We start from the raw sequence: 24,795 nt of genomic DNA, 5'->3' as shown, positions 1-24,795 counted from the left end.
GTTGGCAAAGATCACTCTGAAAGGACCGGGGGGGGGGGGGCAAATGGTGATGGCCGGTACAGGGTTGGCTGCATCAGAACACACACGCGCACAACTCTTGTCAAGTTGTCACTTGCATTTTTAAGACTCATCGAGGACACATGCTTGTCTCAGTATATTGTACGTTTCATCTACAAATACTCTTTATAAGTTAGTCTGTCAGATAAATCTGTTATTACCTAAAATGTTCTATTTCTAAAATGAAGTAAAACCAGAGAATTTGTAAACTATGAAGGTTGTGCTGTATATGATTTGAAACAATACAGGTTGAATTTGGATTTCTTTGAGCAGTTTGTGTTTTTCTGCAGCTTTCCCTTAACAAAATGAGCAAAACTCCTCAAATCAACAATAGTGTCTGAACATAAGCACCAACACAAGAGCTTCGTCTCATTAAGGGTACGTGTTTGAAAGACCACCAAAAACCTAAACTCAAATATCCCATCGTTTATTTTCTAACTGCTCCAATTCCTCATTCATCTTGCAGTCTTGATTTTTATACAACATTACTGCTCAGTGGCTAACTTGGAAGTCCGCATGAAAACATATAATTATGGCCTTAAAAAAAGAGAAAACTAAACAAAAACAAAGCATTTCCTATGGCAAAAATCCCAGACTCAGATTGCCACCGAAACCTAATCAGCTGTTTCTTGGCAGACTCTAAACAAAATACATCTGCTGCTTTTGGAGCAACCTTGCTAACAACCTGACAAACAGAGACAGGGGAAAACACAACTTCCTTCTGGGATCACCGGCACAAGCAGAGTGAGTGGAGGCATTGGCTTTCAGAGTTGAAAGCATCCGTAAAGCAAACGAGCTGTGAGGTGCAGAGAGATTGAGAGTGACCGCAACCGGTTCAGCTCATCCACACAGCCACAGGGGAAATTCCCACACACATCAATGCAAGAAAAAAAAAAACCCAAAAAGGAAATAAAGATAACATATGAAATCTGCAATGGCCTTTGCAGATTCTCAACAAATCATAGCTGTCTGTGCTAAAGGACAAACTTTCTACTTTCTTTTATGCGTTTGTGCGCGCACACAAAGATAAGAACACACATAGGTATCTACCTGCTCAGGGTGCCTTGGTTGCTGTGGGAAGCAGAGCGCTGCGGGAAAATGCCGAGCTGGACAGAGAGCTTCATGACTCCATGCCGCTGAGAGAGTTCACGCAGCCAAATATCTGTCCCACTCCCTCTCTGTCTGTCGCTCTCTCACTCTGAGCTTCCTCAATGTCTCTCGCTCCCTCTCTTGCCCTGGCAAAGTTCCTAGATTGAGCTCCTTTGTCACTCGTTGCGCTGATGCTTCACCCCTCGGGCACTCTTCGTCTCTCTCTGGACTAACAGAGAGAGAAACCTGTAAGGAGGGGGGGAGAAGGGCCTGCCCTACTGCTGGTAACATGAGCTTCCCCCGGGACTTTTAACCACTTCACTGCTGCAGCCGCACCACTAAAGAGTGCACACTGAAACACACCCCAAGCCCTAAATAAGCCACTTCAGCCTGACAAAAATCAAGAGGCAACAAAAGTCAAAGCTGCATGATCACAGACAAAGTCTCTGAAACTAAAGGACAATCCGCATCCCGCTGCTGCTTTTTTGTGTCTTTCCCAGCCATGGCTTATGCCTGTGTGTGTGTGTGTGTGTGTGTGTGTGTGTGTGTTTGTAAGACTGCAATTTCCCAGACAGATCCACCCTGACCAGCTGACAAGCCAGTGCTAATTAGAGATCAGGCCAAGCGGCGTGGCTCAGCCCACAGCCTCCCGCTGGCAAAGCAACCTGCCAGTTAACAACCACTGAGCCCTTTACAGCCAATCACAGGAGACAGAGACAGGGGGAACCGGTGCCAAACACAGGCCAATGAGGTCGGCATTTAATAGATCATCACACTGAGGGGATGATGTGATGTACTCCTAACTCTTCCAGTTTACCCAAATCACAAAATTATATATTTTCTCCTCTTAACCTTTTACAGGATCAAGTCATGTAGAAAATTTCAGGGATTTTTAGATTTCTTCCTCTAACATAATATAACAGAAGCAAGCGGGATAGGCTATGGAAATGAATGGAAAAGTGACTCTTACATGTAGTGGAGTTTGCAGTTAAACTGTATGTGCAAGTTTGTCATTCATCGGGATGACATGCGGCTACACTGTGTCACTCTGCAAACCAGTCAAACAGGACAGAAGTGAAGAAAGAAAGTGACCTAAATGAAGAGAGAGCGAGAACCCTCGTCTCAAACCAGGTCCCTTTAGAAAACTTGCTGCTTTCCCGAAGGGGTCAGAGTTCAGAAGTCAAACCTCCAAAATTCCTTAAAGAGAAAAGCAGAGAGGGGGAGGCAAGAGGATGACTGAAAAAAATGGGCTCCTGCTCGGGTCAGCCAATAGAAGTGTCTAAAAGTGTCCTGAGAAAAGGGCAGCGGTTGTGTTTGTTTTAACTTTTCTTGTGTGTGTCCCTTGAGGCTGTGGTGGGTTGGTCTGCTGTACTGTACCCCCCCTTCCTGAAAAGCCCAGTCCGACTCTGGCACATGCACACAGGATCTGTGCCGCAGAAATGTACACACAGACGTGGGGCCACAACAGAGCTGCGAAGCAGAAGTAAGGGGATTTCCTGTGTTTGAGGGGTGACTACTGGTCCTCACGTTGCAGCTGTATCACATAACCCCAAACTGCTGCTCTGCTCACTATACAGACAGACAGATGGGAGAGGAAGAGGGAGCGGCTTTAACTGACGGTCTCTCTGACTTCCAGCCCTCAGGGTTTGATGCACGACGCAGATAAGAGCATGGACAACTTGACAGGTGAGTCCTGTGGAAGCATCGGGACAGAAGGAGTGTCTAGACTTTACCTCCACACAAATCAGTGCCATCATAACCATGCAAAACAATTTATTCCTATCACTAAATGGTACAGCATGAAGGATATCAATTTCTCTAAGCCAACGCTGCCTCACAACAGCATTTACACCTGCAGGTGCTCATTGCCTTGAAGCCCAGGAGGAAGTGTTTCCTGTGTTTGAGGTACTTCAAAAAGTATTATTATGGTATAAGAAAAAGTTGAAAGTCTGAAAAAAGACCATATATTTGAATACACTTAAAGCTTAAAACAAACAAACAAAACAAATGATAGGAGGACTAAGTGCGAACAGTGTGAAGATGAAGGCGGTGGAGAACGGCACATTCTGGGCTGGAGCCCAGGAGCCCTGTGGTACGAAAATGACACAGCTGTCCCTGTAAGACAGGACTGGACTGGACAACACACTGAGGAATGTCTCTCTCTCTCTCGCTCTCTCCATTTTTTTCTCCATCTCTCTTTGGTGTCTAGTCCTATTGTCTTCTGTCCTGGGAAAACATTTGCTATCTATACTCTGAGAATTTATCAAAGCATGTAGATCCCTCTGGCTGCCGCTCTTTCACTTAGCTTCTCTTTGACTTCTCCCTCTCTGTCTTTCTATTTGATGTATAAACACAGACTCCTTTAGATTCGACAGACTGACCCGGATCCACGGTAAAAACTCAACAAACTTTTCACACACGTGACACGCATCTCTGAACTCACGCACATGACTTCACCATGCTGCATCTGCACACGCGACAAAAAAAACCCCCCTAAATTTAAAAGACTACTGTGACAAACTTGGAATTCCTCATGTCTGCAGGCATAAACACACACCGCACTCAAAACTAACCTACTGTCACCTCAATGCTAGAATGAAGCACAGAGCTGTGACTCCTGCCTGTAGACCATCGGTTAAGGAAACAGGCTCCCGGGATCGCTGGGATAAATAAAGAAAGAAAAGACGGCTACAACATAAAAACAGATTTTTCCTAAGCTGTCCCTTTTTTTTAATACTCATCTGGTTTGAAATCTTTAAAAGAGTCCCCAGATGACAGATGATAACCCACTTTAAGGAAATAAAACATTTTCAAGAGGCTTCTCTCTTACTCTTGAACCATTTGTGTTTTTCTCCCACAGTTTTTCGACAGATGCTCTTGGTTGGGTTTCCATCTAAGCTAACGATTAGTCATGCAGTGCAAAACTGTGCAGTAAATACAACTGCTGATGTAAAAAAACAAAAACAAACCCCCCCCCCAAAAAAACCCATTCCTGTTTAACATGTATCAGCTGTATATCTACTATATAAATATACAACTGGGATAAATGAAGGATAACATTTGGGAATCATGGGACAAAATATGCTGTCTGTTTCAGGTCTGCAGACCTGAAACACACTCGTGTCCCCAGAGCTTTTCCTGAGCTCACATGGTGAAACGTGGATAATCAGCTTAATACTTTAAAGCTGCAACCTGCACGAACCCCGCTCCCTTACTCCCCATCTGAATTCAAGCTAACATGGAAAATATATGATTCAGGGAAGGTATGGAGAGTTAAAACTTACTCTGTGTTGCTGATTCCACAAACCACTCGCTGTAGATTAGTTAATGCTCCTTTGATCTGCATTCCCCATCTATTATCACCTCCTGGTCTGGGTCAGATTCCATATTGGACCAGAGACAAGGGACCATCTCTGGCTTCTTTGTTTTCCTTAAAAAAAAACCCACACGACTGGACTTGTAGCTTGTTCAGCTGCCTGTGGCAGCAACTTTTATCCCATATTAAGCTTTTTGTTTTGCCCTCTATGGGTCATTAGTACTTTAAAAAAAAGTGGGTGGAAGGATGGGGAAAGAACGATTGTGGCTGTTAGAGCTGCAATGTTTGACAAAAAGAGAACACTTAAATTTACCTGAGTAGCAGCCCCGCCCTCTTTAGTGCTTGTCAGTGTGCCCAGCGGGTAGGTGTTTGGTGTTCTGCTGATGCAGTAGCCATAGCAACAAAAACATCAGTTCTCTTAAGACTCTGTCTCTGTGGGTTTCTTTCTTCTCATATTATGTTGCTCTTCCCCATCAATTGACCCTCAACATTTATCAATTTCACCCCCTAACACAAACTAAAAATTAAGGATATGAGCTACAATAACTGTCAAGGAGAAGTCTTACTTTTAGGGAAAAAAAGAACATGCAACTGAACTGACTAAAATAGAGATTTTTTTTTTCTCATGTGGGCAGAATAGCATCTTATGCCAGCTGCAGCATGTGTGTGGGAGTACCATTAACTTGGAAACACAGTTGACCTCACATCTTGCATCGAACAGCTTCAGATTCAGACGGCTCCCAGAAGCCCCGCAATGCCTGGCCTGCATGGTTTGAGCAGCCCCTGCCCCCTTGGGATATAGCAGAGCACAGCTTTTAGCATGACTGTAGCTGGGAGGCAGTTAAAGCATTTAGCAATCGAGGGGGAGTCGAAGGCTTTGTGAGAGTCTGGACATTTGGAGAGAAAAATATTTGGCTGCTTATTGTGTGCTATGAGTGAGCATTTGTAGAAGGATAGAGCAGACAAAGGAGAGGCTTTTTAACTCACGGGGTGAATGTGTGCAGTTACAGATACCTTTTCATTCTTTTGTTTAATTACAGTCTAGAACCATACAGTAAAGAAAATCTCACTGGGGACATTCCTGATTCTTTTCTCCAAGGTTCATGTTTGGCACTTGGAGCACTTTAGCACCACCAATGGGTCAAAGATGTTAATCCTGTAAGGCCTGAAGGATAAAATTGAAAACCAAAAACCAAAAAAAACCTGACGTGTTTTGTGTGTTGAGAAATTAAATATTAATTTGCATATATGAGTTTTTATTTGAATCATTTCTGCTACATCTGGGTTTTTTGTTCAATTTATTGCTCACAGTATCTTTACCTTAAACAAATAAAACACTGATGATGCAGAGGTAGCAAACATGATAGCTTAACCCTGTACACCTGGAACCCTGTAACACCTGGCGTTACAGGGTTAAGCTATGCATGAAAATCTTGGACAATCAACAGAAACAAAGAATGAGAAGGAGTTTAAATTATATCCTTAATATGAAAAAGCTCTAATAACGGTGGAATTGGTGGAATTCCTTGGAACCTTTATATAAGCTTTGCAGCTCAAATTCAGCTCTCAAAGCAGACTGTTTTCACAAAAAATGCACTTTAACTTAATTCCAAACACAACATTTTACATAATGGCACAAAAAAAAATCATGCAGCATTTTCTCCCTAATCCTGATAATCTATCACTACTGCAACCTGCACCCGTTTGCCATCATTAACCAAGGCCTTCTGATAATCTAGACTGGAGCTGAGGTCCAACATACACATAAACACACAAACACACAAAAACTAATGGGTTACTGTTAGTTAAGTCTTGATAAACAGCAGCTGTGTTCAGCAGTGACAGGCTGATGACGCCAACCAGCAGGACCAAGAAAAGACAGTATAAAGTATGACCAGATGCAGCTGTGCCCATGTATGTCTGTTAACATATTCTCCTGGTTTCAGGGAACATGGGTCATAAAGAAAAGGTAAAAACTGATCTAGCAATTATTTTAGTCAGAGCTTGGAAACCTTCTACACACATTCACTTAGCTAAGCCAGTGAGAGCAGGTGGAGGTGGGGTTACAGAGGACAGACAGAGACAGACAGGTAAAGTGTGAGACACATGGCATGCCAGCTGTTGGTAGCTGAGGAAAAGAGCTTATGAGGTATAAGTCGAAGCTCTTTCTTCCCCTACCTCAGGCCAACAGGGAACCTACTCAAGTCTAGACAGGAGAGATAAGATATTGGGGCTCGGGGCATGTTCTAAACAACTTCAGCTCTCATGCAGGTGGGACTGAAGCACAGTGAGACAAACTGGAAACCAGCAAATGTGCTTTCAAAAAACATAGGCACCAATTTTCTGACAAATAAAATCATCAGAGATTTCTTAAGTATCAAAGTCCATGATACGCACATTTGTTTTTGCATGATAGGGTTGCAGATAAAGTCCTTTGAAAACGCATCATAATAACTTAAATATTGAATTAAACAAGACTTTGTTGCCTGTGGTTGCCAATTGGGAGGCAGTGGTTGCCTCACAATTGTGCTCAGCAGGCCAACAGGGAACCTGCTCAAACCCAGAGAGCTCTCATGTGTTCTCTCCAGTTACTCCAGCTTCCTCCCACACTTTCAAGACAAATATGAACTGCTGAGTTCTTCTGTGCTACCGCTGTAATAGATTGGTGACCTGTCCAGGGTGTGTCCTGCTTCTCACCCTGTGAGACCTGACATGAGTTTCGGCCCCCAGGATAAACAATTAAGAGCAAATCAGAGGAGCTACCAATGACCAGGTAGCTGCAGGTAGTCCATACTGACAGAAACTAGAACAGCAACATTTAACAACCGGGCTGGGTTACAGATGTTGAGAGACTGCACAATAGCTTAACAAGAGAAGGGATTTTACAGCTCTGGCAAGTTATCACAGTGGACTTACACAATTCACACTGCAGAGTGATGTTCCAGGAATGTGGGAATTCGCCAATCCAGTCCATCATAGTCTGTGCTAAAAATTAAACCAAGGCCTTCCTGTGTTTCTTTCCATTATTGAGCCCTATTGAAGCATTACTGCAATAAATGAGGAGTATTTAGATGTACTTCTAACAATGATCTGAATATCTTGAAAGGCATAAAGGCTTAGTCAAAGGTGGTAAGTTTATTTTAGTTTATTAGGGTAATGCAAAATACTTTACAAAGGAAACAAATCTACAATGAAAGATAACAGACTGAGAAACAGCTTCTGAAACATGAGTGTAATCCTGCTCTTAAGAAGCATCACACAAAGCCTGTAAAACATACACAGACATTAAAAAAAAAAACAAGCACTTTCTTTGTTCCTGTTCTTTATGTTACCTCGGGACTACAGTGTCTTTGTTGTTGGAATAGTCTGTAATCCAAATTATATTTCATCACAAGACAACCCTGTTTGCTGTTCCCTGTAAGTACTTGTATCTATAACTCATATACACATACTCTCTGAAGTCTTTGGAAGGCTACCAAGTCTCTGATCTTGATTTAAAACCTTTTAGGAAAGGCGCTTATTGAAAGACACTCTGACAATGATGATCTGAGTGATCTGACCCAGCCACGAAACAGCACTTGTGCTTGTACTTACAAGCAATGTTTTAGTTTTTGACATACTTTGGTCTATTTCAATATAAATTCATTTTTCTCAGCTATCAAACAAATAATATATCAATAAAAATGGAGACTTTATGTATTATCGTGTCTGTTTTCCACGGCGATTTGTGTAGACACCATCAAGACAAATATAGAGCTTATTCGCAGAACCCTAAATCATTAACAGGATTCTGACTCCACATTATACTGATTTGTGTGAAAACTGTCTCAAACTGAGTTATGTGTGGTGATCCTTTGTTTTTTTTCTTTTTGTCACGTCCTCATTTGAGATAGAGTAATGATATCCCCAACGCCTGTATGCAGGAATCACAGGGTTAGTCTCTGTAACACTCACTGCTACAGCATTTTCACACCACAAAGACCTCATCCCTTTGTCTGCTTTAACAAAGAGAAGCCAAAGCAGAAGACAGGCCATTATGGATAGCTTCCTCTTTCTCCGGCCACAGAGATAAATGACAGGGATAAGCATGCTCAGACACACACACACACGCATGCGCGCGCGCACACACACACACACACACACACACACACACACACACTTTCTAGCCTCTATTTTCTTTGTCTATACGCTCAGGATAGTAGGCCCCGTTCTCCCATGAGTCATTTTGTTTCCATGTTCTCCTTTGCATACATCTGACAGTTGGTCAAACGAGTTTTTGCACTTCCAACAGCCAGACCACAACTGACGCTCTCATAATTACTTTGTGTGGTTTCCCTGTTGTCAGAATATGCTGTTCAATACCGTGTTTTCCAGCATCCTTCACTTCTTATTAGCCCGGCACTGGCCTGATCTGGAGGGTTTTAGCGCAGAAGCTTAAAGACGTTTGGAACGCTCTTAACTGTGAACCTCGGGCCTTTGAAGCTTGTGACCTCTTCGTTCTGGGGTCACAAGCATTTTGCCCCGGTGCCACAACAACACTAGACACCTACCCCCAGCCCGACTTCCTCTGGGAGGCTCGGCTGCATTGTAAACCAGAAAATGCATTAAAGGCAACTACAGCCTGGTGGCAACCATACCCAGTAAATAAATATAGATAAACATACCTCTAAGATCACATGTTCAACTATGACGCTCACAAATAAACTGTACAAAGCACACACAGAGACAGTAAGGTGCTGGTTCTCCTCCACCAGCCCCAAATTGCACTGTTGACCCTCCTTTAGTGAATTAAACTGGCTTTATCTTATACAAGAGAAAACCAGTCACCCTTCTTTATCCTGCAGCTCCACTAGTTTCTGTTTATTATGCTAATATATTTCATGAGCTGCTTCTTCAGCTCTCTTAATTAATCTCAAAGTAAAAGTGGTAAGCACATTTATCAGGCAAAGCTTCAGGGGCGAGGAGGTGTGGGCAGGAGGAGTGCAGTCACCTCATCTCCTCTTGAAAGCCCATCTGAATTTTTCTCTAATCTTTTGAACCTAAAAATTAGGCTGGAAACATTAAAGCACAAAATCAAATGGAAACAAAAGGGAAACCCCCTGACTTATCTTTTTTATTGCCTTTAAGTTTCTTCTCATTGCTGCACTCTAATCAAAACAACTTAGAAGAGGAAAAATAAGAGGTGAGAGGAGAGATGGAGTAAAGAGAGAAGGAGGAGGATGATAGGGAGGGGACAGATGAAAGGTGAGAAGGAGGACAGTTTGTTTTAAGGCCCACCTGAGGGCTGGAGCAGTTTAATGTGAAGGACAGTGTGTGTGTGTGTGTGTGTGTGTGTGTGTGTGTGTGTGTGTGTGTGTGTACAGAGTAAAAGGTAGCAAGGGGGCGAAGGTCAAAAGTCTGGCAGACAGGAAATTAGCCACACCTGAGGATTTATGGACAAAGACTACTTGAAACCCTCAAAGCAACACAACACAACACATCCACTTAAGAGTGAAGAAATTAAAAAGGTTTAAAAGCTTTTGTTTTCTACACTTCACCGAAGCACAAATATGGACATTTTCTTGACAAAGGGATACTGTTGAGAAGACCAATGCCGCATCTTAAGCTATAGTATAGTCCCCTTTGTCACACACGATTTATCCCTTACTCTCATTACCACCTTCATCCATTCTGCAGTTCATCTTCATAACAAGCTCATTCCATCCCCCCAACCTATTTCTCTTTCTTTCCACCACCCCCATCACTATCTGGTAACATGGTTTCAGCTCAGCCTTCATTCATTTCCTTCTGTCAACTTGCCAGAAAACAAAAATCCTTCTACGGCTCGATGACAGGACAAAGACGGCAACGTCTCACCAAATTACTTGCACTGAAACGAGACGCTTCAGAAAGTCCCGCAGATATAAAAATATTCAAGCGATATTCTCATTTTACTACATGTTGTGGCCCACATATCCCAATAACACAGAAACTTGGATGAGTTTATGTACATTAGCGGTGCGGTGTCCGCAAAGCTCGCTGCATTATGTCCTGTGTAGTTGAACGAGTATAATCAAATCCACCCGAAAATGTACATCACTCTGTGTGTTTTTATTTATCATTAATATGGGTAAAAGCAGACATTTTCTAGTGGATACTGTAACTGTGCATTTGCTTTTCAGTCGTTCACTGAAATGCATGTGAAGAAGCGGAAACTAGGCCACCTTAACAAATGTTTAATCAGAGACTGATTTTTATGTATCCTTCACGGTTCGAGTGAATTTTTCGACCTGCATGTGTAAAAACACCTTGTTTAGCCCATGGTCAAGAAGTTTCGCAATTTCATTCAGACGCACTGTTTTTGTGCCACACCTCAGGATGACCTCATTGAATATTTCCCTGTCCCAGAACAACACAATATCTCTACATGCCACCTTCACTTGCAGGATAATAAATTTACATTTTCTACAGTGACAGCAGGAAACAAGCAAAAAGCATTGCAACCAGAGACATGAGCCAAGTGACCGGCTAGTTATATTTATGCGTCTTTCATTCGGACAAACACATCAAGCTCAGTGCATTCGATAGTAGGTGCATAAAGGCCTCCTGAGAAATGGAGCCTATAGATTGGAAACTCAGTTGAACTGATCACTTAAAGATATTAAGCTGCAACACAGCTTAAGAGAAGTTTAAGAGAAGAAGCAGGTAAGATATTTCAGACCTACCTGTCAGCATCTCCCTGTCCCGATGACGCGTTTCGATGGAGCGTCTCTCGAACGGCAGCCATGCTGTCGGGAAGGCGGTTAAGGCGCCGAGTGTACAATCCCAAACCTCCATCAGTCATGTAGCTGCAAGAGACAACCAAAACGTATTAGAAATAAGTAACTCTGACATATATAATTACAGACCTCAAAGAGGATGATTTGAGGTTGCGCCACTTTGTTTGAGATAATGGGACGACTTAACAGACACTTGTCTTCTTGCTGGGGCTGCTTTTGTTATAAATGTCTTACTGAGCAGGAAGCCACATCCATGTAGTTCTCTGGCTGAGGTGAAGCTCTCATCAGTCAGGCTTAAATAGAGCAAAAACCTCCCACATCAACACTGGAGACAGCAAACTAACTAAGGAGACATTTCTCTCATGTGGCTAGTGTTCAACAACAGTGGCCTTTAAAAGACAAAACTGCTTAGAAGACAGTTTGCTCTCTATGTCTAACAGGAAGCACATTGCAATTCATCACCAATACTGAGACCATCAGTGCACCAGACTGGAATATTATGATTGACTGAGTAACTAAGCATTAGAAGAAGCTAAAAATACTTGTACTGTATTTATATGTGCAGGCTAAGTAGGGCATTCACTTCATTTCGTAACGGAAAATTATATTTGAAAGGACTCAATTTATTGCTTGCTGGCCTCGGAGGCTCAGTGAGCAGCAGTTACAGCCTGTGGCTAACGCTGAGGCCATGAGCACTTACATAAACATTCCCATTCAAACTAAAACAACACTAACTAATTCCCCAAATATTTACCTGTGGAGGAGCTTCCTAATGGAACTAAATATTGACTCCTTTAACCCGGGTGTAATTTAATGAGATGTTTGCTGGTTTAACGTTGAAGTTTTGATGATTCTGTGTATGCAGTGATGTGAGTAGAGAAAGAAGCCTAGCAAAAGCGCGACCACTAAAACAGTTATGCGTTATCTCAATGTAGATCTCGGTGAGAGGAAACCCTGCACGCACAGACAAACGCGCATTTGTACCTAAATGTGTATACAGTATACACACAGTACAGTGTTTCGTACAGACAGAGCTTCTTTGTATGTGACTCAAATGGAATCAGCACGAAAGCAGATTCTGTGTGCTGTACCCCAGCAGCATGAAAATGTAACTGTGTCTAAGTAACCAACCTGAAAAGTATCAAATGTTATACTTTCTTAACCAGAAGAGAGAATTATACAAGCTTTTTTAAAAGTTGTCTGGTAGTAATGTATTATGAATTGCCAAGTGATAAAACTAAACTAAATATGCACTAATTCAATGTATTTAACACTCAAGGCACTTCATATTGTACATTAATACAGAGAAAACCAACAATCAGACGACACCGCCTACAAGCAAGAATTTGGTAACAGTGGAAAGGAAAAACCCCTTCTAACAGGAAGAAACCTCTACATACAAGAACCAGACCCAGGGAAGGGCAGCCGGCAGTGGCGTAGCGTGGGGGTGGCTTACTGGGCTTAAGCCCGGGGTGTTTTTTCAGAAGCCCGGGGTCTTTTGGAGTGTAATTTTTTCCATACTTAGATGCCTGGCTGACAACTGTATAAAGCAAAAAACTACACACAATATTCGAAGCACATAGTGCACACTGTGGGAATTTATGACTGTGCGTAAATCCCCCCTAATATTGGTATGATCCGAGCTCAGGCACTAAGCGGGGCGGGGCAGCTGCTGCCTACGAGTGCGCTGTTGGAGAAACGGAGCTAGGCAGACAGAGGAGAACTGAAGTTCGACCAGGTACCAAAGCAAATCATTCGTACTGTACAAATAATGTAAATATGACGGTGTATCACGAAAGATTGATATCAAACTGATCACTTGACCCATATTACATTACCTGCTCTTCAAGTGAATCAAGAAATGGCGAAATGAAAAGCCGAACAACAACAATGCTGTTTCTTTAGAGAGTCTTAGCTTACATGTGTGTTTATGTCATATTTTCAGTTGTTACCCTCCACTGCTAAATAAATCGGTTTCAGTAATGCACTGATATACAAGAATGGACATAAGGGGCTTCTTTCAAAGAAAAAACTCTGGTAGTATTTTATATATTATGCGTTGTATGTTGTTCAGTATATTTCTATGCAAAACAAGAGGAACTTCAATACACAGCAGTATATTCACAGTTGAAACCAGATATTTACATACACTTTATGGAAAACACAAGAACATTTTTTTACTGTACAACATCAATTTAGAGTAAACTTGTTTTGTTTTGGATAAATAAATATTGAAATATCTTTTGAATTAGTTAAATGTCAGAATAAAGAGAGACAGAGCTGTCTATTTTTTATCACTTTCATCAAATTTAGGAGTACATATACACTAAGTTTATTGTTAATTAATAAGAAAACTCCAGACGATTCCATTCTGAGCTGAAGAAGCTTCTGATAGGTTAGTAGAGTCCATGTGAGTAAACTGGTGGCACGGCTGTGGATGCATATAAGGCAAAACACAGAGCCTGTTTCTTTGAAATGGGAAAATCAAGAGATGTCAACCAAAACACCAGGAAAAGAATTGTGGAGCTCCATAAGTGTGGCTCAGTTTGAATACAATTTGGTGCCATTTACAATTAAGAAATACAGAAAGTTTCTCTCTTTACTCTTAAAGTTAACAAATATGTTTTTTATATTTATCAATCTAAAAAATAAACATTTAGTCTAATTTGATGTTACAATTAAAAAAGTGTTTGTGTTTTTATCTGAAGAGTACATAAATATCTGGTTTCAACTGTATATTTGATGATTGTCAGCACAAAGAGGGAGAGAGAGGAACAGAGAGGGAGAATGAGGACAGACCAGAGATGGAACAAGAGCAGGTGAGACACACATGTTAGTCAAATGGTTGTTTACCAAAAGTATCACCGTATCATAGGTACTCATGTATCTCATACCTAGTGTTTCTTTTTAGGTTTGCTATTTTTCAAATTCTATATTTATTAAGTTATGCAGGCTTGTTTGCACAACAAGGCTAAATAATTATATAAACATTTCTGAATCTAAACAGTGTACTTTGGTAGAATTAAAAAAAATAAGTGTACTGCAGGTCTATGATGATTTTTAGTGCTACTATCATCTAGTTCTGGTTCTGTCTTGGTTAAATCCTAAGTAGTCCTGATTTTGAACTGTTGTAGTCCTGTTTTAATTCTGGATCAGTTCTGGGTCTGGTTGAATTGGGGTTTAGTCCTCGTGTCTTGATACACCCCTGATTTTGTTCTGCCTTGCTGCTTAATTAAAAAACTAGTTTAAGGTGTCCTGCACATGTGATATATATTTTTCCCTATATGAAGTCATTCTTTTTTGAACAAAACTCAAAACAGAGCCAATTAATCTTTCAGTCATTTCTACCCCCCCCACAAAAAAAAAAAAATCCCACATGCATACCACCCTTTAGGGCTAAGCCCCGGGTGTTTCAAATGTCTGGCTCCGCCTCTGGCGGCCGGCATCGCCAGGCATTGGTTGGAAGGATTGCACTGATATGGACAATGTATCTTTATAGACCAAGTGTTTATCAGTTATTACTTTAATAGCATTTAGTATTTGTCTACAATTTGTTTTTGTACTGCAATGTCATATTATCTTAGTAATGAATAAAATCACACATATCATAAATGTTAAGGAAAACTGTTCATGTTCCATGTGTATAAAAGAAAAAAAAAGTATTGGCCTATATATCAGATTTTGTAACCATGAAACACTGGTATTGGTAAATCCCGTGCCTTTTGAGCTATAATGCAGTGATATGCAGCAGTAGCCTTCAGGTTTGAGAAATAAAGCTAACTCAGAAAGTCCAAAAACTGCATTTCCTTCAAGAGCCACTCTAAGCAGGCCACAAATGTCAATCAGTCCTCAAGGATGCCAAATGTCAACATGTCCAGCTAAACAGCATTAAAAGGCTGCCTGGTTAAAAAACAAAAACATACATAAAGTATTCACAGAGAACATACTGGTATTATATTATTGGATATAAACTGGATAGTAGATCAGTGCGTGAGCAGGCAACTACATGCTGCATAGCTAGAACACAGCGGCCAAGGTTTGAATCCCACCTGTGGCCCTTTGCTGCATGTCTTCCTCTCTCTTTCACTCTGATTTTCAGTCCATCTGTACTTACTATCCAATCCACTACTTAGGCTTAAAGTTGGGTGTTCGACTGCTTTAACTGACAGGTGTGCCAAAAGGGAGCTGTTGGCTGCTAGGTCTAACCTCTTCTAATTTCTGTTGGTTTTTAATAACAGCTGACAAATAAAACGGTCTGTTGTGTGGAAAAGATTATCCAAGATGTAGAATTGTAGTATTTTCCTAGTCTTTAAATTAGTGTTAATTAGCAGTTTCACCCACACAAATCCTGCTGCTGCTTGGTAACAAGACTTGCTACCCATAATTCATAAATTAGCGCTTCATCCCTTTGTCCAGATGCACTAACCCTGGATAAAAAAAACAACAACAACAACATGGTAATGGCCCATATGCTGATGCTACTGATTTAAAATCATCTGGTGCCTATCAACATTTTGAGCAATAAATAAATAAAACTGTCAACATTAAACCAAATGACCCATGGACTACTAAATATCAAACAAATTAATGGGATATGTTTAAGAATAAAAAAAAAAAAAATCATAGAGACAACATAGCCCAGATATGATTTGAGTGCAATAGATTTTCATAACAACAAAAGACACAGACACTGAAGGTACTGGGATTCTCTTTTGACAAAGGACCAACTTGGATGGGGGGATTTGCTGCCCTTTATGGGAAGCATCCGTCATCACAACACAAAGTCACCTTGACGGTGACACACACAATCACTCACATACATAAGCAAAACTCCTGATTGACAAGTTACTCCTTGACACTAATAACTAAGTGAGGGCCTCTCCTCTTGTTTCAGACGCCTGTTAACCTGTAACCCTCTGCAGCAGGAGAAACGTGTCCAAACAAGACACTTTATGGGCTGACACTGAACAGCCAGGTACAGTTTACACAGTCAAGCAACTAACAGAAAGAGAGAGTCGTGGGTAAATGACATTGCAGGTATATTTGACTCACTAACAATGCATGCACTATGGTACAGACAGGAGTTAACTCCCATATTGTCACACTACGGAAAAAACAAACAAACAAACAGGAGTTACAGCTCCTACTCCACTCAGACGTACCTGTCTGCCTTGAACATGGTTAAACAGTTAGTCCGAAGAAAAATAAACAAGTCCAGGTGTGTGTTGATCTTTGCTGATGAAAATCTCCAAAGAAATGTCAACTGTCTTTTACTGTCTGGCTTCTTCTGTCTGCTGTTACTAAGTCTGGTCCTGTGCGTGTGTGAGATCTGCTGTGATATCACCAGGAGAAAACCTGTTTGGTGATATCAGAGATAAATGCAAAGCACCCAGCAACTCTCCATGTATATAGTAAAGTGCAGCCTGACTGTTTGTTAGTGTGTCCTGCTCTGTGAAAACTCAGTGTTGATATGCAGTCTCGCTCCCCTGCTCCACATGTTTTTCTCTCCTGAATGGAGGTTGGGTCTGTCTGTAAAGGTTGGAGGAGGGAGAGGAGGGAAGAATTGGAGTGGGGGGAGTGGTATATCAGCCACATAGCCCTGAGCCAAGGAGACAGATCCCCACATTTCCATGAGCAGAGATAGCGAAAGGGAAAAAAAGAGAAGGGGGTGGGGGTGATTGGTGACTGATAAAAAACCCCCCACTGTAAATAGTAAAAGTGGTGCCGTCAGTCACACTGCCTGTCTACTAGGATTGAGTGTATGCTAAATAAATTACCTGTTATGTCTCAAGACGTTTCTAAGCAATCAAGAATGTAGATTCCTTAGACATTTCTAGAGCTGCAACTTGTTTTCATTGTTGACTTACCTCCCAACATTATCGCAATATTTTTTCCATAAAATGTAAAACAGCAAGAAAAAAAAAATACCTGAGGCTTTGAAAACAGATAAAAAGACAAATATAGTTACTGGACCCCAGTAAATATAATGTGGAGGTTGATGTCTTTTAAATAATTATTTTTTATATTTGGCTATAAATTGTTTTACTGTTATGGCTATTTACCACTGATTGCTCTTGACCACCAAGAGAGCCTTTGGCAACAGTGGGAAGGAAGAACTCCCTTTTAACCGGCAGAGACTTCTAGCAGAATTAGGGGCTGACCCAAATATTTGTACTGTATGTTTGTGGGGACTTATTGATATAATAAATTCAAGGTGACTTTCACTGTGCTTACTTAGCACAGATTAGCATTAGCTCACCTGCTCTGGCTCACTTCATGTGTTTTGTGTTCATTAGCAGGGACACGTGTTCAGTGAAGGTATCCCTTTCAAAGCAGGAATGTTATTGGTGTCCCAAAAACTAACTGGCCTGCATGTGAGACGTGGACAGCTCTAAAGAGCAGCTGCAGAATATTATACTGGTTCATACTCCCCCAACACTACAAATGTTTTAATTAAAAACGCAAGAGAAAATTAAAACGTTATAAATTATTATATATTGCTATTTAACAGCTATTTTATGCTACTAAATAATGTTACAGGCGTTAAAGAATTAGTTCAAGTAATGTTTCTAACTGTTTTGGTTGCAGAAGTAGAAATTGTATCAGAGTTGTTCATAGCTATGAACATCTCACTTTATAGAATTAATTAGGGGCAACTTTACAGAGAGATCTTTGTGGATTGTTCACTCTTACAGGGACAAATAATATTTCCACCATGAAGGCCACAAATTAAATTCCATAAGCCTTAATGACATTGTGTTGGAAGCCAGGAGCTCAGAGAAATATCAACCCCAAGAGTCTGCGTGCCATACAGATAAGAGAGGAAAAAAAGCACCTTTTGTAATTCGTGTGATTTCAGATTTAATTAACATTTAAGAGGTAACAAAGACTTGAGGTGTGAGAGTTTACTGGTCTAATCCAAAAGCCAGCTCCTCCTCTCTGGGTAAACATACCACTTTTGTGCAGAAGAACCTGTTATTTTGTGGACGCTAACATGCTTGGAATGGAGCTAATCGTTAAATAGCCTGATGATGTCGAGAATAATGGTTAACCCAGAGGAAGACTGCCCACACACCCACATGGCTGTACCTACACAGTTCCTTTCTTACACACACACACACACACACACACACACACACACACACACACACACACACACACTGCAATCCCCCCCACCCCACCCCCTTCGCCCCAACACAAAGAATATAATCTAGTCAGCATGTTCCCATTTGAATAAAAGCTCATTTTGCCAGCCATCCGTCACATCATCCATAGAGATCAGACAGCTGAGACCAAATACACACCACAAGCATGTTTTTCACACAGACAAAAAGGCACCATTTAAACATCAAATCCAGCTCAATTTACTCTCTACATAATCTGTTTGATCCAATCTAGCTTGCAAATGACAAAAAGGTTTTTGAAATGATGGGTATATGATCATTTACCATCATTTACTTCTAAAACATGAGGATGATGTTGATTTCCTTTGTTTAAAGACTAAACTGATGAATCAGTTTGTCGAAAAAAAGTATAATTTATTAATTATAAATATAAACGTGGCATATGATTTTTGTCTTATTCATGGTTCTTACCGATATAAAGTGTTTTGAATAAGATAATGTCTCGGCTCACATGTACACGTCACTCGTCTGTCCAGGTGTGGCTGTGGCCTGGCTTGGTTTGCTTAGTCATAGATTCAGATATATCAAGTAGTTCAACAGTACTTTGCTCTCTGGCTTTCTAAAGGTGCCTTGGGGCTGGTGACTCTGGTGATCCAGATCTATGCAGGCTAGATGAAGTAATTTCCACACAGCTTTTAAGAGACATGTTTTTTTTTGTTTTGTTTTTTTAAATCACCTTCACTGCTTTATGAAATCTCATTCATATTAACATTACACAGAATTTGAACAAATACCCTGATCTCTTGTTTTCCAACTTTCTATTCCATCTGAAGATGATTTGGTGCCTTTTATGGCTTCATCTGATAATAATGATGACAACAGTACTTTAAATTGTGTGCCAGCCAAGGTATGCAAGGGGCCTGCTACAACATGGTCACTGGCTTTCAAAGAGAAAAATAACCAGGTTATCAGGACAACAGCATCGAAACACTGAAAGACTGCAAACTTGTGGGATTTTCACTGTACAGAATAAATGATACTTGTGCTATAGAGACCATCTGTCAGCTGGGTTGCACATATACAGTCAAGAAACACTACTGCCCTCCTGTGGTAAGCCTACATTAAAGACAAGTCTCTCATTGTTGAGAGACCAAACTGTCACATCTCAGCCATAAAAGTCATATTATATAAGCATGGCATCCATTTTCATATGTTTTTTTTTATGTTTGAGCACATCAAAGTTATTAGAATATTTACCAGTAATCTTTTGGGGTTGGGAAATATTGCAAATATGTTTTTGTCACATAAATACTGCGCTTACCCAGATTCACTGTAACTCAACTTTTTGTGAACTGTAATGCAGTATTAGTAAATGCTGCAAAATCTTTCCAACAGGTTTTCATGTTTTTCCTGTTTAATCCAACAACAATACAGAAACAAAAGATGATGCATGGACGATGACAGAACAGAGAAATGCTGAAAATCCTCCCGGTGAAGATGTTAGAACCAGTGAAAGTTTCTAGATACTCTTGTTAACCAAGAGTATCTATACTATACTACTTTTTGCCAGTAATGGATTTATTGGCAAAAAGTTTCTGTATTGATAACACATGTGTCTGATTAAAAAAGACTCACTTACCCACTGGTCACATCATCAGTGCGCACAGCATTCTTGCTCAGCACATCTCCATCGCTCATGTATCCCGTGACTTCCATTGGGATTCCATCAAGGTCGACGTCTTCCCCGGCTCTGTCTCCCAGGTCCACGCTGCACAGGGCTCCTCCCCTGCCAGCCAGCTGTCGCCGCAGGTTCCCGGGGTAAAGGTAGCGTCCTCCCTGGCCACCAACCACACGGCCACCGTAACCATTCCCCATAGAGGGGGCATCACCCGCCTGAAGACGAGGGCTAGACTGGCCCAGTCGCCACGAGGATAGTGAGGGGCGGGAAGATGTAAGGCTGAGGATGCTTCGACTGCCTCCGCTATTGCTGCTGCCACTGCCTGTGCCGCCACCGCCGCTGATATCTGTGGTAATGCTGCTGTCAAAGGTGGTTTCCAAGGTGCTGAGCGGAATACAATGAAGGCAAGACAAGTTGAGAGCACACATTAATGTTTTCTGATAACATTTCATTCAAAAATGTGCCTTTTGAAGCAGTAAGCAAGTGGCCAATCACTACACCAAATGTCAAGAATTCTTTTCCTAGGATCTGGAAATATGGAACAGAGAGAAGTACTGGAGAAAAAAAAAAAGCATCAAATTGCACAATTTCATTTATGAACAACAGATTTATTGACCTTAGAGCAGAGTATAAACTATGTAGACAGTTGGGTCAGCACTGACACATAACACCAGAGCACAGGTCACAACTCTGTAGGAGGGAATGTGATTAGAGCTAAGCCAGAAGCATCAAAGACATGCCCAACGATCAAAGTAAAAGATCCCTAAAAAGAAGGATAAGACTGCTATAAGAAAAAAAGGAGGTAATACCTGTTAAACACAGACAGACACAGTCTACTGACCACAAGACTGATTCAAATCCACCAAAAAAATGAGTGTGATTTAGATGATTTACCACTCAACCATAACAGCATTGTAAGAAACTTCAGTTGCTGTTCAGATAGTAAGTGTTTGTTCACATATAAACTTCCCTCCAAGCACTGTTTTCCTAACAAGCTCAGTGAAAAATGAATTGCTCAATATCAAGAAAAACACTATGTGGGATGAGCCAGAGCGCAGTGCCAAACACTGTACCTGTGTGAGACCTGAGTTCCTCGGAGGCTTGACATGGTCTCCTCTAAGTTTTGCCGCAGGTCAGCTATGTTTTTGACAGTACGCAACCGCCTGGTCTCTGGGTCTTCACCTGACCAGCACAATAAAAAAAACAAAAAAACAAAAAAAATTTAAAGAACATAATTTCTCTATGCTGAACCAGAAAGATTACATATTTCCATTGATCGCCGACCTGAAAGGTCCTCGATGGATGTCTGGCTGGTCTTGGTGAAGGAAATGTCTCCACCTCTGCCTCCTGAATCGGTCTCAGTAGTCACTGTTCCCTCGCTGTCTGTTTGGGATCTGGAAAATGAATTGTGCAACAGATCAAATCGATTCTGAATTATTGTGCACTTAGTGGGAACCTAATATTGAGCAAATTGTCACGAAAGAGGGATAAACCCGATTAAGATTTAAATCTGCTGTGTTTCAAGTCTTGTGACTGTAGTCCAAAATGAATGCCTGCTAATCCCCACACACCAGAAAAGTTTGCCTTTGAAGGATAAATCGATACAGCTGAACCACTGGTAGTGTTTTGAAATGATGACATTCGAAAGCTTTGCTCATATGCAGCCTGCGGTCTTTGCCCGATTCCAGACTTTGTCCTTGTTGACTACTCGCTCTGTGTACCAGACAATGAAAACCACTGACTGCTTCAGACTCACACCGTTGTACAGAGAATGGCAGCATGGAAACTCTTCTCGACCTTCTGACTAACCAACCTAATACAGGGTTAAACTTTAGCTTATTTCCATATCTTTTCCTTGAACTAATTTCTACCAGTGTGCTTTGTTTTAAGTTAATGGTCATCAGCATTGATCGTATGTTTTTAATTCTTCTAATTTACTTTCAAACATAATCTTTCTGACAGGTGGAGGCGGTATAATCCTGCTTGTAATGGTACCTGACAGCAAAAGAGGAAGTTTCAAAGTGCTGATAATGGAGGCATTTTTTGGCGGTGGGGTTGTTAACTATAGGTCAGAATGTACACAGGGAGAAAGGGCAGCAGCACAGGAAGCATCAGGAAGTTAATGAGTGGTTGTTAGAAAAGACTTATTGAGCGCATGAGGGACCTCCTTCCTTATCACACTGCGACCAGGACAGAGGTCAGGGGCGCACAACATCTACACATAGTTGCCCAGATGCACGTGTACAAACAGGCAGGCAAAATATGAGAACCTGAACATATTAAAGATTACTGTTTAACAATTTAGAGATGGACAAATACTCAAAGAAAACTTTGAAAAACTTTGTATTTGGTGAAAAAAACAAAAAAAACAATCCAATTTTATTTATATAGCACCAAATCACAACGAGAATTGCCTGAATAAAGTAAAGGCCCTACAATAATACAAAACCCCCCCCCAACAATCAGATGACTGTGAACTAGCATTTGTTAACAGTGAGAAGGACATCTCCCTTTTAACAGAAAGAAACCTCCAGGAGAACCAGGCTCAGGGAGGGGTTTCCATCTGCCACGACCAATTGGGGTGAAGGGATGGCAGACAGGACATAGTACACACACGCTGTCCAGTTAAGAGTTTGGTTTCAAGCCCCCCTGCAAATATGTTACACATAAAACTGAGCAGGGCTAAGTAAACATCACTCTGAGAACCTACATGTGGATGCTACAGTGGTGGAGAGGTTCAAACAGCATGTGTAATACAGGACAGCACTTTCTGTCGGGGGGGAAGATTGGAAAGTTTGCAGCTTAAATGGATCGCCAAATTGTGAAGGCGTATCTGGTACACGATGTAATCAAAGTGAGGCATGTTAAGAGTGTATGACGCAATGCAACTCAAGCTGCCTGTCTGAACTAGCTTGCAGGCTACACTCCATTTTTTTATAATCTTACACAGCCCTGGAAACATAGAGCCAGGTTATACACCGATTCATATTCATTCAAACATGTGGAATAAGTTCACATATATGATCACATATACAACAGAATGAATATGCAACATACTGTATGAGCAGTGTTTTAATACTATTGTTTTATAAGGCCTAACTTCATTTTGTTTCTTTTTACTTTTCTAACAGTGTAACATATATATACACACACGCACACATATTTTTTATATATATATATATATATATATATATATATATATATATATATATATATATATATATATATATATATATATATATATATATATATATGAATGAGAGAGAGAGAGAGAGAGAGAGAGAGAGAGAGAGAGAGAGAGAGAGAGAGAGAGAGAGAGAGATTTTTTTATATATAGTGTTTGACTATAAATTATCATTACTTGCTTTCATTATTGCATGTAGGTGATATAGGCAGGTGAAACTGAGATTCACTACCACATACTTTAGGCAAGATACTCCAAGAAAGTGCAATCTTACCTGTACATGAAAGGTGCAACAGTGGCTGTGTTGGGGTGGCTATGGTGCTGTTGCGTCTGAGGTAGCTGCACGCTGACCGTGTTGCTGGCTGTGCTCTGCGTAGTGCCACCACCTGCCACAGGGGCGGTGCTGGTCTTTCCTTCTGTGGAGGCCAGGCTGGAGGTAGAGCTGGAGTGTCTGCTGTCCCTGTCTCTGTCCAGGGGGCCACGGTGCATGGCGAGACCCCCTCCTAACCGCATGCTCCGAGGCCTCTCCCCTGCTTCCTTCACTGAAGAAGCTTTACCACCAGCTCCTGTGGGTTTGCCTCCTGGCTTTGGTATTCCGCTTTGTGCAGGGGTGGAACTCTCTTTTTTGGCCACTTTACCTCCCTTGGGAATGAAACTGGCAATTTTAGAGGTTCTTTTATTTGTGTCAGCATCCAGAGCAACAGGTACTACTTCTTCCTTGTGCTCCTCTCCCCTCAGCTCTGTTTTATCAGGGACGGAGGTGCGCTTCCCTACCTCCTTCCCTTTCTCCTTCCCCTTTTCCTTATCTTTTTCTAGTCCTTTGACTGAGCCTTTCTTGGTAGTCAAAGCTCTGCTGAAAGTTCGCTGGGCAATGCCCCTCAGAGCTATTTTGGGGCTGCTTGCGGTGGTAGAAACCGTAGTTCCCGAAGAGGGAGCCGCTCCACAAGAATTCCCATTGCTGGTTCCGTTGAGTCCCGGCCGAACATTGCCATCATTCTCCTCTAAGGGGTCGGTGTTGGAGCCTGTCTCAGCTCTCTCCACCTGCCCCGCTCCAAGCTGCCTGGTTGGTGCAGCATTATCAGTCTGGGGCCCTACCCCATTGGAGGAAGAGATGGAGGACGACTTGGAGCCTCCTTTACTGTTGAAGAGTTTAAGCTTCTCCAGCATTGACTTTTGAGTTACCACCTTAGGAGGAGCTTCATTCGTCAGAGCAGTCTTACAGGAAGTGTCCTTCTCCTGCTTGACAGACTGCATGGCAGATGAGGGGGGGCTCGTCGAGGCGGAGGAATTAGAAGAGGTGTGCTTGGAGCTTGCTGACTTGCCCCTCCAGGGCTTGCTGTTAGGCTGGGGAATAGCTGTGGAAGAGGAGGATGAGGACAAGGGAGGAATCAGGGTAGAGGTAGTGGCAGGGATGCTGGTGGAGGAGCTGACAGACACTGCAGATGATGGAGCAAGCTCAGTCATCACCAAAGGTTGTGAGGTCAGGCCCTCTGAGGAATCTGTACCAGAAAAGAGACAATTTATTAAACAATAAAGAAGGGAATTAAAGCTTAGATACTAAATTCAGGCAGACGAAGAATCTGAAGGAC

The 24,795-nt window shown here is 41.6% G+C and overlaps 1 protein-coding gene across 9 annotated transcripts in view; it reads right to left on the bottom strand.

Moving 5' to 3' along the window:
- Positions 1-24,795, bottom strand: part of nav2a (neuron navigator 2a) — a 213,148-nt gene that overhangs the window by 26,834 nt on the left and 161,519 nt on the right. For 7 of the 9 annotated variants that reach the window (XM_040045584.1, XM_040045580.1, XM_040045582.1 and 4 more), the window contains 5 exons: positions 23,481-24,705; positions 21,307-21,416; positions 21,096-21,204; positions 19,984-20,406; positions 11,167-11,289 (listed from right to left, as the gene is read on the bottom strand). In XM_040045584.1, the coding sequence (XP_039901518.1) occupies positions 11,167-11,289; positions 19,984-20,406; positions 21,096-21,204; positions 21,307-21,416; positions 23,481-24,705 (1,990 nt within the window). The other 2 variants (XM_040045588.1, XM_040045589.1) reach the window with 2 other exon arrangements.

Source organism: Simochromis diagramma, unplaced genomic scaffold, assembly GCF_900408965.1.
Source record: "Simochromis diagramma unplaced genomic scaffold, fSimDia1.1 OVJJ01000079.1, whole genome shotgun sequence".
In the NCBI taxonomy this organism is placed as follows: domain Eukaryota; kingdom Metazoa; phylum Chordata; class Actinopteri; order Cichliformes; family Cichlidae; genus Simochromis; species Simochromis diagramma.
This window is presented reverse-complemented; position numbering and strand designations above follow the sequence as displayed.